This window comes from Protopterus annectens, chromosome 7.part0 (genome assembly GCF_019279795.1).
Source record: "Protopterus annectens isolate FY-2018-M chromosome 7.part0, PAN1.0, whole genome shotgun sequence".
In the NCBI taxonomy this organism is placed as follows: Eukaryota; Metazoa; Chordata; order Ceratodontiformes; family Protopteridae; genus Protopterus; species Protopterus annectens.
In genome coordinates this window covers 70,368,828-70,387,014 of record NC_056739.1, presented here as the reverse complement: position 1 = coordinate 70,387,014, position 18,187 = coordinate 70,368,828, and the positions used below count along the sequence as shown (strand labels likewise).

Here is an 18,187-nt window from a genome sequence, read left to right as displayed (position 1 = left end):
AGTTTTGTTATGCTGTGTTCTTTTGAGGTTAGCAGATACATATGCAGTCCTACAATTGCAGATTTTTACATTTGATCAATTTCAAGGAGGTCCATACCCCCTTCAGATCGGGGAATATATTCTTGGTATACACAGAGTTTTTTAAATCATTTAATCAACATGAAGCATCCTTATTTTCTTGTCCAGTCGATTGCCTTGCAGTGTTAGCTTGCTAATGGTAGCTGAATCTTGACTTATACTATTTTCCATTCACACACACAAACAATTATTTCCAGGACAACTTTTCAGTTCCACCACTCCTTCCTGCTATTATAGCAATATGCTGCCACCAGCCAAACTGGTCTGACGTATCAAAGATCATAGCTACTGACTACTTCTAAAAAGAGCAAACCGTACTACATTAGATAATGGCTGGCAGAAGAGTAAGGCTATGAACTGTTAAAATAATAAATAATAAAAGCTGCTGAAAAGCTACTTCCCGTGGTCCATGATTTCAATCCCTCAGCCTCAATTTGCCTGCTATGTGACCCTGAGGAAGTCACTTAACCAGTCAGTGTTTCAGTATTCTGAAATGGTAGTAGGAGTGAAGCAGTTGCACTCCAGAAAGGAGGATGCCAACAGTTATAGCTTGCCAGTCCTGTGACATTACCTTTATAGATACTACCATAATCAGTCAGCACAGGCTTTTATAATTGATAACTAAAATGATTTACTGAAAACTTTGCAAACATGCTGGAAATTAAATATACAGTAGGCATACACTTTTGTACAGGGAAATTCAAATAAAAGTTGTTGAAAGGTTATCTTCAAAAATACCAACTACAGTCTGACCACTCCTACTGCTATCTTTTGATTAGAAGACTGCTCAGTGTTGGCTATTAGTAACTTGTAAATTAATTCATTATTAAAGCAAACAAAATAAAATGGTACAGACATGAGATCACTGTCCCATAGAATCAGATTCTATCTGTCTTTTCTTGTAATGCCCATGCAAAACGTTCAGATTGCTCTCAATATGATGCAGTCCACAAGCACATGCAGAAGAGAAAGACCCAGGATTAAATGAAGAATTGACTTTTTTATGCTCACTTACTTGCTGATCATTCAGATTGGTGTTCTGGAATAGATTAACATTCAGTTTCAGGTGTTTTTTTATCCCCCCATGCATGATCACCGTCAAGCCTCCTCCAGCTGGACTCTTCATTTGTTCTTTTTGCACTAGGGAATTACCCTAGTACAGTACTGGGATGAGAAAATCATGATGAGGCCATGAGGGTTTCTTGCATCCTCACCAGCATGCAAGGGATGGGGGGGGGGGGGGGTATGACCTAGGAAGTTCAAAAGTATGGACACAGTATACCTGGAGCAACAATTCACGATAAAAAGGTTGGTTTAATATTGAAATGCTGATAAAAACAAGTAAAAGATAAATGTTTTCATCTTCTTAATGAAAACTTCTTCAAATAAAACCACGTTTGAAAAATTGAGTCCATATATACACCCGTCTAAATCACATGAATGCCAAGCCCCCAGTGATGTTATGCTTCCTTTGGGAAGGTTTAAAGAGGATTTTTAGAAGATTTAAAGGGACATGCAGGTAGAAAACTGACATGAATTACAACAGATTTAAGTTAGTTTATACATGTGCTTCTGATTGTTTACATACTAATAATGTACTGGCGACATATTGCCATCATCTTTCTACAGATTTCAGTTTTAAAATGCAGGTGATGGATATTTGGTCATTCAAATTAGGCCAGTTCATGGCATTAGGTTTCAATTGTCAGCGAAGTTCTATCTGACAGGCAAATTGTTCTAAAATGAAAAATGTACAGGTATGGTCAGGAAATTCCATGGTATGGTTGGAAAGACCATTGGGTATCCTTTTTAGTTCTAATGCCGTAAATATGCTCATAAATTCTGTCATGTAGACGTCTTTCTGTCTTACCAACTTAAACCCCTTCACAATGTTGGCATTGAGCACAATAAATGACTTTAGTAGAATTACAGTTAAAATATTTTTGGGTCTAAACTGGACACCATTAATGACAAACAAATTACCATTTAAAATGTACTAGCAGTGTGGGCAGCAGCCACATTTCGCCATCACAAAGTGCTCTGATTGTTGTACTGATTTCTTCTCAAATAAAACTTTGAGGTTTTGCCCCTTCTTATAAACAGTGCTTGGAGCCAAATCTACAGTACATGTTCTCTAATGTGTTTGTCATTTTTCAAAATATTCCAATTTTTAGTAAGTATGCTTCTAATATGGTAGCTGTCCAGATGAAATACTGTAATAAAGGAATTCTTATATTTATTGGTCTTGTTAGTGGTATGTGTAGATGCTTGTGTACCCGTAACCGATGGACTGATATGGTCTTGCACTGTTGCCCCAAGGATGGGTACAAAGTGCGTCTTTTCACGTTTATTCATGACATTGATCATTAATTCATTAATAAAAGTAAGTGGATATCCATGTTTCGAAAACATGTCCCTTAACAGGTTGCATGCTTCCCAAAACCTTTCCTCATCTGTGATCATTCGGGCAGCATGGACGAATTGGCCTTTGATGACTGCTCTCTTCTGCACTCAGGGATGTGCACTTGTGTAGTAGAGAAATTTGTTAAGAGTAGGTTTCTTTCCGGTAAATTTTAGAAGTAAATATTTTGTTGATATTGTCCTTTTTGAGCCAAACATCTAGATATGCTATATAGGTATTGTGGACTTGGTGGATGAATTGGAGTAATTCTGTGGAGTTGTTGATGAATTCATTTTCATCCAGGTAACATTTTAAATTCAAAAAGCATTAGGCTGCCTGTATCTAGAAAATTCCAGTCCATTTATGGTGAATTGCTTCCCTGCCAAGTAGCAACAATTTGTGAAACACTAGGCTCTGCTAGTGTGTGTGTGTGTGTGTGTGTGTGTGTATGTGTGTGTGTGTGTGTGTGTGTGTGTATGTATGTATATATGGTTCCCCTTCATATGATCGAATTTCTCTAAACTTAAAAGTCATAAACTCAAAACCAGAATCTCGAATTTAGAGAAACTCGAACATATGAAAGGGACAAAAAAAAAAATTAACACATTTTCACCCCCCCTGCACCCACACAGCCCCCCTACTTAAATATACCTACTCCAAGATTGCACTATAGTGAAGGAAAGGGAAATCTCCCAATCCGCGCTATACGCGTAAGCACAAAACGGAAGATTTTCCATTCCTCCACTATAGTGCAGACACGGAACATTCACATTTAAACTGCTTGGGTACAGGGGGACCTGGCCCCTTGCAATAAGGTTAAGTTAACTTTTTATTTTTTTAAACCTAAGGCTCCCATTCACAATTTCGAGTGAATGGAAGTCCGAGATTCTGGTCTCGAGATTATGAATTTCGAACTTCCATAAATTCGATCTTGTGAAGGGGAACCATATATATATATATATATATATATATATATATATATATATATATATATATACATATATATGTGTGTGTGTGTGTGTATATATATATATATATATATATATATATATATATCTATATAGAGTGGTTTACTATTGAAATCTCATAGTGCCAGTGATCAAATGGCAAGTGTTTGAAAGGCACTTTTCAAAAGGGCACAATGCCGAACCAGACTACAACGAATGCACAATACGGAATGTGCAGTGTAATTTGGTAGTCTGTGTTCAGTATTGAGTGGAGATTGCAATACAGTGAGGAACAGGGAATTTGCCCATTTCCTCACTGTAATGTGATCTCGGAGTTGGTATATATAATCTGCAGGGGGTGTGGGGGGCAGAGTTCCCAACATGGGGGGGTGCAGGGGGGCTTGCCCCCTTGCAAAATAGTAAAAACATGTGCCTTTGACTTGATAGTCTAACAGTAAGTTACTCTGCATAGCTTGTGTGACTGACGTCACCTAATGCTATGTTGAATACATCGAATTACGCTGGATGGGTAATTCAGTTTCGCTATTATTCCTTTTAGACGTTACTTATTTCTACATTGCGGGTCGACCTCCCTCTCAATATCGCGCTAAGGAAGAAAGCGATACCTAAAGTGTAGAACAGCTCAGAACTAAACTATCTACCAACAGCCCAGAACTATACTATCTACCAAACACTTTCATCTACAAGGTACTGTCCTGTAATCTACCCCGACCTCCCTCTCAATATCGCGCTAAGGAAGAAAGCGATACCTAAAGTGTAGAACAGCTCAGAACTAAACTATCTACCAACAGCCCAGAACTATACTATCTACCAAACACTTTCATCTACAAGGTACTGTCCTGTAATCTACCCGACCTCCCTCTCAATATTGGGCTAAGGAAGAAAGCGATACCTAAAGTGTAGAACAGCTCAGAACTAAACTATCTACCAACAGCCCAGAACTATACTATCTACCAAACACTTTCATCTACAAGGTAATGTCCTGTAATCTACCCCGACCTCCCTCTCAATATCGCTAAGGAAGAAAGCGATACCTAAAGTGTAGAACAGCTCAGAACTAAACTATCTACCAACAGCCCAGAACTATACTATCTACCAAACACTTTCATCTACAAGGTACTGTCCTGTAATCTACCCCGACCTCCCTCTCAATATCGCGCTAAGGAAGAAAGCGATACCTAAAGTGTAGAACAGCTCAGAACTAAACTATCTACCAACAGCCCAGAACTATACTATCTACCAAACACTTTCATCTACAAGGTACTGTCCTGTAATCTACCCGACCTCCCTCTCAATATCGCTAAGGAAGAAAGCGATACCTAAAGTGTAGAACAGCTCAGAACTAAACTATCTACCAACAGCCCAGAACTATACTATCTACCAAACACTTTCATCTACAAGGTACTGTAATCTACCCCGACCTCCCTCTCAATATCGCGCTAAGGAAGAAAGCGATACCTAAAGTGTAGAACAGCTCAGAACTAAACTATCTACCAACAGCCCAGAACTATACTATCTACCAAACACTTTCATCTACAAGGTCAATATCCTACTAAAATGAAAGCTACTAATGTATTTTACATTGTAAAGTATCCCCTAAACTAGCTTGCGAACTGGGTTTCACACACAGCAGTAAGACGCAAACAACAGTATCTTCTCCTCACTTACTTGGAAAATTAGTGTGAATTCTGAGTAAAACAGAGGAGCTAGTCCCAAACTATAAGCAAAAGTGCAGCTACTATTATGCTTCACTTGTAGAGCCCTGTAGCAAGGAAAAACATCTACTAGTGTATTACCTGGACTTGCTCTGTGTGGAGTGGGATTAACCCGGCTCCGCTCCCCCTCGCTGCGCTCGGGCTCGCTCCGCCCACCCTGCCCGTATCCCACCCGCCCCAGTACCCCTATATTTATACTTAACTAACCACACCCCTCCTTTATCTCTAGCCACTCAAAACTCTTGGCCCACCTCTTTCACTGCCCCTCCAAGTCCACTAGGCTCACAAATCACACTGCCTCACTCCCCACCCCGCCTCTCCCCAACCAATACCAAACCACCTACACTAACTATCTTATAACCAATCAAGCAACAGTATGAAGTCCTTAACACCCCATATCACTATACCAGCCCAAAAACTGTAACTCTCACCCTACCAATTCTTATCACACTATACCTGCTAACTATATACGAGTCCCAGACACACCCAGGTTTTCATTATCCAAAGTACCAAACTAGTACTCCCACATTTCTGATCAACACTAATCACCCTACTCACTACCTAATCAACAAAACACCACTTACTCACTTCCACTACTCCTATAAACCAAACATAATCTACCCCAAGTCCAAAAACATAGATAAACTACTACATAAACTGATGAAGCTAATAATGTATCTTAGAAAAACATAAATATAGATGGAGACATACATCCAAACCCAGGCCCTCCATCAAATGACAGTGCAAATAAAACATCCTTGTTTCCAAGACCTCCTGACTCCCTTCTTATTTGCCACCTTAATATTAGAAGCCTAAATAATAAAATTCATAATCTACATGCTCTTTTAGCAACTTACCTCCCTGACATTATGTGTCTCACAGAAACCTGGCTCAAACCAGAGACCAAAGATAACGAAATCCTGCCACCTGGCTACAACATATACAGGACCGATCGCCTCAAAAAGAGGTGGTGGTACTGCTGTGCTCTTCAAAAGCACACTCAACGTTACCCTACACCCCACTCAGCCACCGCAAATACCCAACGAGAATTAACAACCCTAAAACTACAACTAAATAAAGAAAAAGTATTAACCTAATCGTAATCTATATTCCCCCTGGGAACAACTCTGACACTCTTGAGAACACTCTAAGTTGGCTGACAAATAACTTCCCACAAGAAACCATAATTCTGGGAGATGTCAACATTGACTGGAATCAATGTGTGTCAGAGACAGACCCAACCAATATCAATCTCCATGGCTTCTCACAAAATATTACCACCTCTACTAGAATTGGCAGCAACAAACAAAAAGAAAGTATCCTAGACTGGATACTCACTAACCATAAACCCGGAACTTATAAATCTGGGACTATTACTAATGAGCTCAGTGATCACCTCATTACTTATATGGTAAAAAGCAAAAGTGGTAGCTGCCACCTCCCTGTACTCAGGACTGTTAGAAGCACCAAACATTTTGACATCACTAGATTCCGAAATGAGCTGCAGTCCTGTAACTGGTCAATCCTAAAACACCTCCCACTAGAAGAAGCTGTAATAAAATTTAACTCCACATTTCTAAACATACTTGACACACATGCGCCCAAGCGGTTAATCAAAACAAAAGCTCTCATAGCACCATGGCTATCAAAAGACTCCACAGCCAAAATCAAAGCTAGAAACAAAGCATGGAATAAATGGCGTACTATCAAAACACCCCTAGACCGTACCAACTTCCAAAAACTAAGAAATGACACAAAAAAATCTATCTTAATGGACAAAAAGAACTACTATTTCCAACTACAACATAAACATCAAAACAACCCCCAAAAGTTTTGGACAGGAATAAACAAACTTCTCCATCCAGGCAGGTCCTCCACCCCCACACCAGCAAACCTAACTATGAAAAACCCAGATGAAGTGGCCACATCCTTTAATACCTTCTTCATCGATGTGATCAAATCCTTAGCCAACCAACAAGTAGCCCCCTGCTCCCTAACCACAAGTCCCACCCAGAAGACCACGCCGTTATTCAACCTACAACCTGTCCCTACTGCATACATCCGATCCTTACTAAGGAAACTAAAGCCAACCACTCTCGGCAGACCTACTTCCAGCAGACTTTCTACAAAAAGCTGCGGATGTTATAGCCTATCCCATCTCAATCTTAATTAATCGGACCATAACTGAATCCACAATCTCCTCCATATGGAAAATCTCCCATGTCATCCCCCTCCATAAAGGTGGCTCATCCACTGACCTCTCAAACTACAGACCAATAGCCATTTTGTCACCACTGGCAAAAATCATGGAAAAAGTATTCACAAACAACTCATCCACTACCTAACTCAGGAAAACCTGCTAACCAACTCCCAGCATGGCTTCAGGCCCAAACATAGCACTACTACCGCTCTCCTCTCTTTCACAAACACTATCAATCTTAACCGAATGACAAAAATTTCTTCAGCCCTCTTCTTGGACCTATCAAAAGCTTTTGATATGGTCAACCACAAACTCTTGCATGCAACCCTAAAACTCTCTATCTAGATAACAAAACCCTAGACTGGTTTCATGCCTATCTTTCTGATAGGCAACAAGCTGTGCTCTGGCAAAGCAAGCTCTCCGACCTCATACCCAACACCATAGGAGTCCCCAAGGTTCCATACTTGGCCCTCTTCTATTTTCCATCTTTATTAATGATCTTAACAAAGTCATCCCAGAGTCTACATGTATTCAGTATGCTGATGACTCGACTTTAATTTGCTCAGATAGATCCCCAACTATTCTATTATCCAAAACTCAAGACTGTTTCACTGCAGTTGAGAATTGGTTATCAGAACGCCAACTGATCCTTAATCCAAAAAAAAACGAAAATGCTACTCTTCCATCCTACCCATAAAACACCAACTTTTCCCTTTTGTGTACAATCCAACAATGGAACCACCATCACCCCGACCCTCATACCAAGCTATTAGGGGTTACCATTGACAACAAACTCAGATTTGATGTGCACATCAACCAAACTATCAAAACTGTTAATAAGAAACTGGGGTCCCTTTATAGAATAAAATCTTTTCTGACTCCCACGGCTAAAGTTGCCATTGCTCGCACCCATCTCCTTTCTACCCTCTTGTATGCCTCCCCATACTTACAAATCCCAACAAATCGGATCTATCTAAACTCTCTTGTTGTTATAATCATATTGCAAGATTTGCCACAGGCCTGCCCTACAAAACCCATCACTGTACTAATCTTCAGAACCTAGGTTGGATAGAACTACCAAATCTACTTCTACAGAAGCAACTTATTATTGCTTACAAAATACTCTCTCAACCTGAAAACACTCCCGGCCTGTCTGGAATAATTACCCCTTATACCAACCTAAATAGACTAAGATCATCTCACAGATTACTCGCACAGACAATCAAATCCTGTAACTCAGGAGGTGACTCTCTGTTTTCAAACACAGTGGGTAAAATATGGAACTCTCTTCCACCTAGTCTCACCGAATCAACCTCCCTAAATACTTTCAGAAATGGCCTCTCCCACCACTTCAAATCCCACTGGCTTTGCCAATGTTCTAATCCAGACTAACCCATAGCTCCCCTCAACCTCCTCAGTGAAATTACTATCCTCCTAGGCCTCAAGCCATCTACTCTCCCCTGAAACTAACTACTTGTAGGTTTGTTTCTTATAATAATTGTTCACTGTACATCCTAATGTAACTTTTTCTTACCTGTGTATACTAACTATATGATGCTTTGTTTTTCTCTTTATAATTGTTATTGTACATACTAATGTAACTTTTTTTTCTTCCCTGGGTATTTAGTGCATAACTACAATCGTATGTTAGCTGTCAAACATTGTTGTAACCTACTATGTACTATTGGAACTTTTTGTAACCTACTATGTACTATTGGAGCTTTTCTCCCCGGGCCTCCGCTGAAAATGGACATGTGTCCAGTCGGACTTTCCCGGTCAACAAATGTAAAATAAAATAAAAATAAAATAAAAATAAAATAAATAATAAATAAATAAAACATTCACCATTGGTTGATCAATGCATTTTCCACATTTCAATAGTAAACCATAAATACACACATATGTGTACTTATATATTTATATCTTTATATATTTATAAATACATATACATACCGTTATACATTTATAAATGTATGTGTATATATATATATATATATATATATATATATATATATATATATATATACGCACTTACACATACACCCCTGTCTGTCTGAAAACTGTTTCATTTCAGTACCTTTGATGAGTCTCTACTGAAAAACAATTATGTGCTCTGCATAGCTTTCCACATACACTGTAGATACATACAGACAACTCGCTCTACTGAAAAACAATTATGTGCTCTGCACAGCTTTCCACGTACACTGTAGATACACACAGACAACTCGCTCTACTGAAAAACAATTATGTGCTCTGCACGGCTTTCCACATACACTGTAGATACACACAGACAACTCGCTCTACTGAAAAACAATTATGTGCTCTGCACAGCTTTCCACGTACACTGTAGATACACACAGACAACTCGGGTGCTGCACTGAAAAGACTAACCACTGAAACAGTCTTTTCAGCTGTTTCTATCTTATATGTAAGGAAATGATATTGGGCCAACAGATGCTCTCCAAAAGGTTGGCTAACTTCATTATCTCTTTTTATGAAAAATGCAGTATTTATATGTCTGGGGAGGTAATAATTCGCTCTACCAGCTCAACAGATACTAATGCAGCCTTCTTTAAAGCTATGCCTTTCTAGAGTATATGCAAGGCTGCTAAATGGAAATCTCTTAAATAATTCTAAGAGTATTACAAGCTGGGCATCTATTTATTTATTTATTTCCATTTTCAGCAGGTAACTAGACTAGTTGAGGGCCCTTTTAAGCCACGATCCCCCACCACTAACATGTAGTGCATCAAGTGACAATTTTGAACACATATAATACATTATAGTGGCAAATAAAGAACTGCTTTGGATGTCATGCAGGAAAATCCTCCAGCAGTGATCCTTACATGACTGTAATGTTGTGAAATGAAAGAGTCTGTACAATACCTGGTTTATAGTACTTGTTTGGGAATTATCACTTTGTGCGGGGACCAGCTGTAAGATAGCAAATAGGTGAATGCTATTTCATTGAGCAAGGTCTGTGTCATGGGGGGGGGGTACAGCTCTGGGGTTAAGTGAGGGGGGGGGTGCAGTGGACAAGGGTCTATGCTTGTCAAGTAACATATTGTTAAAATAGGTCTGTGTGTTTTAGTATGTGAACTTCTGAGTTTGAGGAAATTGGATTTCCATATTAATTTTGCAAACAGGTAATCTAGACTCATACCTATCAACCGTCCAGATTTTTTTTGCAGAATGTCCAGATTTTTGCCTCATGTTTTTGGTCTGTTTCTCATAAAATTTTCTTGTTTTCTGACAAATCACGGAGGATTAAAGTGACAAAATAATGACATACATTTGAGTTTTAGACTTCATATTCTTCAGAAAATGCATGCTAAGACAAATTCTGTTATTGTAGCAAATTTCTATTTTTATAAGAACAATGGTTAAAATCTGTCGCTGTTGTTGGGTCTTTGTCCCCCATTATTTTAGGCTTTGTCCAGATCTCTTGCATTAAGAGGTTGACAGATATGTCTAGACTCCATGAATGTTTGTTCAGTAAAAGTAACAAATAATGGGTTTTTAACCCTTTGTCATATAGATCGCTATAACAGAAGTTCAGTTTTCTATGCTGTCTGTCGAATGCAAACATTTTTGTGGAATATTTGAATCAGAGCCTTCCATCTTTCTTTCCATAGAACAAGTTCCTGGACAGGAGGCAGCAATGAATGACTTCATGGAGTCATGTACTGGTGATGGAATCAGCTGTTCCACTGGGATTCAGACGACTGGATCACAGGAGGGTGAGTGTTAGGAAGTCCTTGAATGTGTTCTTATTAGGAGTACAAGTGTAGCACAGTCCTCTTTTCAGATTATTGATAGTATACAAGTGTTGCTGCCCCTGTTTATTATACATTGAACAGACTTCTGTTGATTTTGAGTGTTGTGCATTTGTTTTATTTATAACTTGTAGGTAACTAAATAAAACTTGGCACACAGAATTAGACATAGGCGTGTGTTTTCAGAAAAGAACTGGTATTCCGTAGTGATTTTGGCTGATGAAATGTAACAGTTGTGTTGCACACAGTGCCTCACATAATGTAATCCACTGTTTAAGCAATGTGACTTTGTGATTGCTGGTATGTTAGTGCAGCACATAGGGAAGGGCTTCAGCGCTCAGTGGGCATTTGGAAGATTTCCCCGGATGCAAGGTGAGATTGGAGTGAAAGGCCACTACCGTCTTGCTGTTTTCAGAGGGAGGGATAGAGTGAGATGGATTAACCTCCTGTTGCAGTGACCTCAACCAGAGTCTTTGGCTTGCTACAGCAGCATGAATGGTCACAGTATCTGCTTGGGGTGACACTCTTACTGGAAGTCAGTGCATGCAAAGAAGCATGCATGCATCACAAGGCCAGTGTTGTACGCCCCCTCTGGGACAGTGAGCACATCATATTTTCAAGGAAAGGGGTTAGGATAATTAGTCTGAAAATATCATCTTATTTATCACAGCATAGCATGGGGACAGTTAGTGTACATCCTTAGACATGAATATTCCCTGACTGAGAAGGTGAAGTCTGACTGTCAGGCTGCTGTGTCAAGGGTGCTGAAGAATGAGACCAAACTCTCCCCATTCCTGCTTGGATGACAGCCATGTAGTTTGTTTCAGAGTGGGCAGAATACCTTTGGGGCCTTTCAGTGGCAGGCATGGGGAGGATCAAGAAGACATTATCTTTTTAAATGCATATCATAGGGATCATTGCAGTAAAATATGTATAAAAGCTAATTGGAGTGACCATTTAGTCTGGGTAGTTATAAAAAGAACTAAAGAAAATATGCAGGTTACCTTCTTCTTTAGTAGGACTGCCCACTAATGACCATATCTTGAAACTAAAACCACTTTTACTAGAGAACAGCTAAATGCTAAAAGGGTCTAACCAAAGGCTGATATCTAGGTGCAGCTATATTCCAAAGTCTGTGTCTGGACTCATCCCAGTTAGGTTTCATCAGGAACATGTCATGCTTCCTCAGCTGGTGAGCTTCTTTGAGAAGGTCACCAAAGCAATGGACAAGGGTAGAAGGTTCATACTACCTACCTTGATCTGGCAAAGGCATTTGACATAGTATCTGACTCTAGCATTGTTGACAAATTCAAGAGGTTAGTATTAACCCTTACGTCACTCATTGGATAGCCAGCTGGCTCACAGACAGGACCCAGGAAGTCCTGAGATCGCTTATTTTTGGCATCTGCTTCTCTGACAAAACCAACATCAGGATCCCCTGGGTGACCAAATTAGCAGAGGACTGCATGTCAAAAGCAGTCATAGAATTGCTCAGCAACACTAATGTTCTCCAAGAAGGGCTGACACGGATAAACAACTGGTGTCAGAGCCATGGACTAAATGTAAATGCCAAAAAATGTATAATAGTATCCTTCAGAAAGTCAGCCATCTCTGGTAACTACCATATTGACAATATACTCCTAAGAGTCAACCCAGTAGTCAGGGACTTAGGGACACATACAGACAGTAATCTAGCCTTTGACCATCACATGTTTACAGTAGTGAGGAAAACATTCTATGTTGTGCAACTTGTAAACAAAGGTATGGCATCTAGGTCCAAGGAAGTTATTGTTCCACTGTATTTGGCACTCATCATATCTGTCATTGAGTACAGTGCTTCCTATGGTGTGTACCTAACTAGGCACATCAGACAGTTGGAGTATCCACAGGGGCTCCTCACTAAAAGAATACAGGGCATAAATAACTTGTCATAAGAAGACCATTTCAAAGCCTTATCCCTCTATTCTGTCTCCTATAGGCTTTTGAGGGGAGATCAGTGCCTGGAATACAAGACATCTTTGGCCCTTACTCTGATGGACCTTTTGCATGCACGTGAAGCAGAGTTACTCCATAACCCAATTCAAGTGTAATATGGACAACTGGATGGGGAACCTGAAATTCCACCCCGATTTGGCACCTTTATCTCTAGTGGACACAGGCAGCCTATAAATGGTTCATCTCCCAGTTCCCTGCTTGTAAATGTTTCATATCCCAAGCCCCTACCAGGGGTACCAGAACTTGTCAGAGATTTCAGATACATGGCTAGATTTAAAAAGGCCCCAGTGTTTGTTAACCTATAGTACACAGCTATGAACCTATTCAAGATATGGTCATTAGGCTATTAGCTGGCAGTCCTGTTATAGAAGAGAGAAAAATCTGAATGTTTTCTTCATTTCTTTTTATAGTTACTCAGACTAAATGGTCACTCAGTTAGCATTTATGGTCTATTTGTTTTTGCATTCTTAAGTAAAATAATTTAGTTTGTTTTAACTGTAAGCAAAGTTTTCAGTTTTATTTTATGTTTTCCCTTGTGGATAAATAAGATGCACTGAGATAGTCACCAACAAATGATTTTGTGACTGTCAAGTGTATTTATTTTATCTTTTAAGTGAACTAGTATACTGACCATTTTCAGCCACAACCCAGGTGCAAAGGTACAATGATACAATTGTAAACTGAGTAATAATAACAACAATGGGTATGTCTCTGGACTTCCAAGTTGTCCACATACTGATCAACTGCTTAATTTCATCTGCCCCAGTGTGAAAACAGAAACTGAGAAATAGGGGGCAGTAATATTGTCACCTTGGATAAAATTCAGTTACTGGCTACTGAGTATACTACATGAATGCCAGCAAAGAAGAAATTTGGAAAACCTAAAAGAAAATCAACCCAAAAAGGTGAAGGGAAAACACTGGTCGGGAAGAATCCTGCAGCAAAAGCAGCTTGAGCTGTAGCTTTGGCACAGGAGAGAACTTCCAGTAATTTAGAGGAAAAAACAAATCAAATGTACTCACAGGTGATTAAAACAAATGAAACATTGAAGGAATATATTAGCTGAAATAAGTCTGGGCAAAATATAAGAAGTTTTAAGTATCTATTAGCTGAACTGATAAAATTATCAAAAAACAAGTTGAAATGAAGAAAAGGCTGTCTGTGTATGAGACTTCTCAAGAAGAGCTGTCTCAAAAAGTGGTAGAGTTAGAAGACAGAGCACAGAGGAAAAAACTAAGATTTTCTGCTATACTAGAGAATCTGGAAGTAACAGACTGTATTAATTTTGTGAAAGCACAAATAAGCAACTGGACTGGTATTCCATAGCATGATTTGTCAGTTGAAAGGGCATGCTCCAAACCTGGTTATGAGAAAGCAGCCCAAACCTACATTAGTAAAGATGCAATCATACTTGCAGAAAGAGTTTATCCTGTGACAGAAGGGAAAAGTACTAAAAATTGGAGATAGCAGAGTGTTTGTGAAAGATGATTATTCACTGTTTACCAGGCAGAAGAGAAGAAAATGTATCCTAGTAATCAGGGAATATTGAGAGGTAGGTGTGAGTCAAACTGCTGTATGCAGCTGTCTTCAAAATATTTTTTGCTGTAGGATCAAAGGCATTTTTTGATGCAGAACAGGCTAAGGAGGAAATACAAACTGACAGTAAGACTCATTGAGAGGCTTTTCTTTTGAAACCTTTTCTTCCAAAAGAAAAAGCTTGAGAGACAGAAAAAAAGCACAGAAGTTGACTGGAAGAATCGGGAATACCTTGGGCTTGAAACTGGGTCTGATGTTGGGAGATGGAGATGATCAGGAAGAACGCTAGCAACACTGAACTTATTGAATAAATGGGATACTGTAAATCATCAGTCACGTTTATGACATATGGCTTTGCAAGAAGAAGCAGCTGAGAAAAAAATGGACTCTTGGTGACCTGTTAAACTTGTGGGTCAACTGTAAAGCATATATCTCAATTTATGTACTTAATGCTTAAAAGGGCACCAAAGAGAAAAAAGAAGTAAAATTTATATAAAACAATTTTTGTTCTTATTAGTATTTGTATAAAACAGTTTACAGTATAAATGCATGTTTCATTGCAGAGCAGGTTCATATAGGGTGCAGTCAGGGGTATTTTTAATGTGGGTGACCATTGTATGTGTTAAAGATGGATGTTAAGTTGTCAATCTCGCCTTCATTCTTGCTTGATGGGTTCGGAGCCAATCCTCGGCTCCGACTCGGCACTTGCTAAGCTCGAGAGTCACTTTTACCAGCTCGAGGCAGCCCCATATCCCATGATGCAAGGCGGTAAGTACCTAGATCTCGTTTGCCGCTTCGCTGATGAGGTCCTCCTTTTATCAGCTCCTGGTAAGTGATTTATACATTACTGTTTTTGCCCCTTTTTCTTCTTAAACTTTAATTTTAATAGTTTTAGACTAGTTTTAGTCCCATTCTGACTAGAATTTCCCCATCTCCTTAAAACATTTAGTCAGACCTTCTCCCATCCCATCCCCCCCCCTTGTTAGGGTGTGTGTGTGTGTATTTGAGAGATTAGTCTTTTCCTCTTGGGATAATAATAATTTCTTGGACAGGTGTTGTGTGTGTGTGTGTGTTTTTTACACCATGTCTAAGGAAAGGGTCTCAGGCTTTAAGAAGTGTGACTCGTGCTGTCAGAAGATGTCTCTGACAGACGGTCACACTTCTTGCCTGTACTGCCTGGGGCCTCTCCACCTGCAGGACTCCTGTGCTATATGTCATTCTTTTAGCCAGAGAGTCCTGCAGGAGAGAAGAAATAAATTGATTTTGAGGGGCCTTCTTAAACCGGAGGGCTCTCCGGCTAAGTCGGCCCCGACTAAGACTTCTAAGTCTTCCAAGGCCCAGGCTTCTGTTTCTAAGCCTGCGGCCTCGGTTCTGACTCTTTCAGAGTCGAGATCGGCTCCGGCTGGAGCCGATCCTAGTTTACACAAATCCTCGGCACCGATGGCTATCGGTGCCGATACTGGTTCGGTCACATCGGTGTCGGCTCCGACTGGCTCCGACCACCATGTGGCCCAGGCTTTGGTGTCGGCGCCGACCAGCTCCGACACCGTTACCTTTGTGTCTGTATCGGCTCCGGCTGGAGCCGATACATCGAGACCTTCCGTCGGCGCTGAGAAATTGTCGGCTCCGACAGCATCAATGGTTTCGTCGGCTCCGATGGTTCCTTCGAGGAAGATGTCCAGGTCCCCTTCCTTGGAACCGATACTTTCGGCTCCGGCCTCTCCTCTCCTCTCGGAACGGAGCCATCGGAGCCGATCATCCAGGTCATCCAGGCTTTCTGACCATGATTTAGAGAGGGTGGTCAGTAGATTATTAAAATCACAGGCACTGGCCCAGATGCTACATAGTCCGTCTCAACAAATGACTATTAGTCCACACCCCCTTGCAGTTCCTCCTTCGACTCTACCTCAGAGTTTGGAGCTGGAGTCTTCGGGAATGGTTTCTGCTATGGCTGAGGGACAGATCCCCCCCTTCTGCTCCCTCAGCCTCTACTCTTATCTCCTCTTCGAGACCTTCCTTAGAGGGATTCGGTGGTCGGGCTTCCCTGGTCTCCTCCGAGGGGGTGAGTGGCATCGGACCCTTGTCCGACCCCACTCTTCCCCTTGGAGCCTCGGCCTTGGTGAGCACGGCTCCGACATCGGCCTCGGAGCCTTCCTTTTCGGTGGGCCCTGGAGTTCCTGGTTCTTCGGAACGGGTTCTCTCGGACCTCCCTGGGAGGGGAGCCTTCGAGGTGATGAAGAGTGTGCTAGCCACTGGACTCAGCCAGCAGTCTGTTCCCTTAGCTCCTCCCTCTACGGTGCCTGTCGATATCTCTGCCATCTCTCTTGCTCCCGGACCCAGAGATCCTCCGCCTCAGGTTTCCCCACTGGGAAGAGCCCCCTCTTCCGAGGATTCTCCTGATCAGTCAGGGGATCCTCCGCGCAAGAGGACCTGTAAGAGGAAACACGTAGACTCCCCCGAGTCTATCACTTCAGATACCGACTTAGATGAGTCGGAGGGATCCCCAAGATCCCCCTCTGAGGATGTCTCCTTTTCAGACATCCTAGAACTCCTTAAACAGAGGGGAAACTGGCCCTCCAATAATCCCTCTGAGGATAAGTCAGTATACCTGGAGGCGTTTGGATCTCGGCCCTCCACCTCCTGGGTGTCTCCGTCTTTTGACCCCCTTATGCAGGTTATCGCTCAAAAGGCTTGGGCTGCTCCTGACTCTGTAGAGCCAGTTCCTAGGAGGCCTTCTAAATTTATTACTGCCCCTTCGGACAAGCAATTTCTCACGAAAGGTGTCCCTGCTGATGCCATGGTGGTGGCGGCTGCCACTAAGAAGGAACTTGCAGATCCTTCCGTACCTGTCCATCCTCCTAATAAGGACTCTAGGACCATGGATAGGTATGGTAAGCAGATGTTCTCTTCAGCGACCTTTGCTATGCGCTCGCTGAACTACCTATGTCACTTCACCAGACTCCAGAGGGATATCCTTAAGGAGCTAGGTGAAGTAGTTCAGGATCCGACAGCTGCAGGGGCTCAAGAAAAAATTGCTTTGCAGCTAGGAACCCTTAATTCTATTGCTAACTCCTCCATGCGACTGATATCATATGCAGCAGATGGAGCGAGTAGGGCCGCAGGTACAGGTGCGGCTCTTAGACGCCAAGCCTGGATGCGGCTCTGTAATTTTGCAGATCCCTTTAAGGCGTCCTTCACAAACTCTCCCTTTGATGGTTCAGCTTTGTTTGGCCCTCAAGTGAAGGAAACGTTGACCAGGTGTGAGCAGGACGGCAAGACTCTTTCTGCCGTAGGGGTCCGTTTTTCCACCCCTTCTAGACCTTACCCCAAAGGACAGAAGGGTGGCAAAATGTGGTTCCGCAAATCCCAAGGAGTCACGCTGGATTCACGTGGTCAGTTTACCCCTAGAGGCAGAGGGGGTAACAATAACAGACGCCGCTCTAGAGGCAGAGGGGGTCCACAGAACCAGGGAAGCAGAGAGCCTCTCTCTGACAAGCCCTTTCAGCATCCCTGAGATG

At 41.3% G+C, this 18,187-nt stretch overlaps 1 protein-coding gene across 1 annotated transcript in view; it reads left to right on the top strand.

The window, feature by feature from the left end:
* Window positions 1-18,187, top strand: part of ITPR3 (inositol 1,4,5-trisphosphate receptor type 3) — a 2,403,054-nt gene that overhangs the window by 2,239,043 nt on the left and 145,824 nt on the right. Inside the window, exon 53 of the mRNA XM_044076491.1 lies at window positions 10,998-11,102. Coding sequence (XP_043932426.1) covers window positions 10,998-11,102 — 105 coding nt within the window. The remainder of the gene's footprint in view (window positions 1-10,997; window positions 11,103-18,187) is intronic.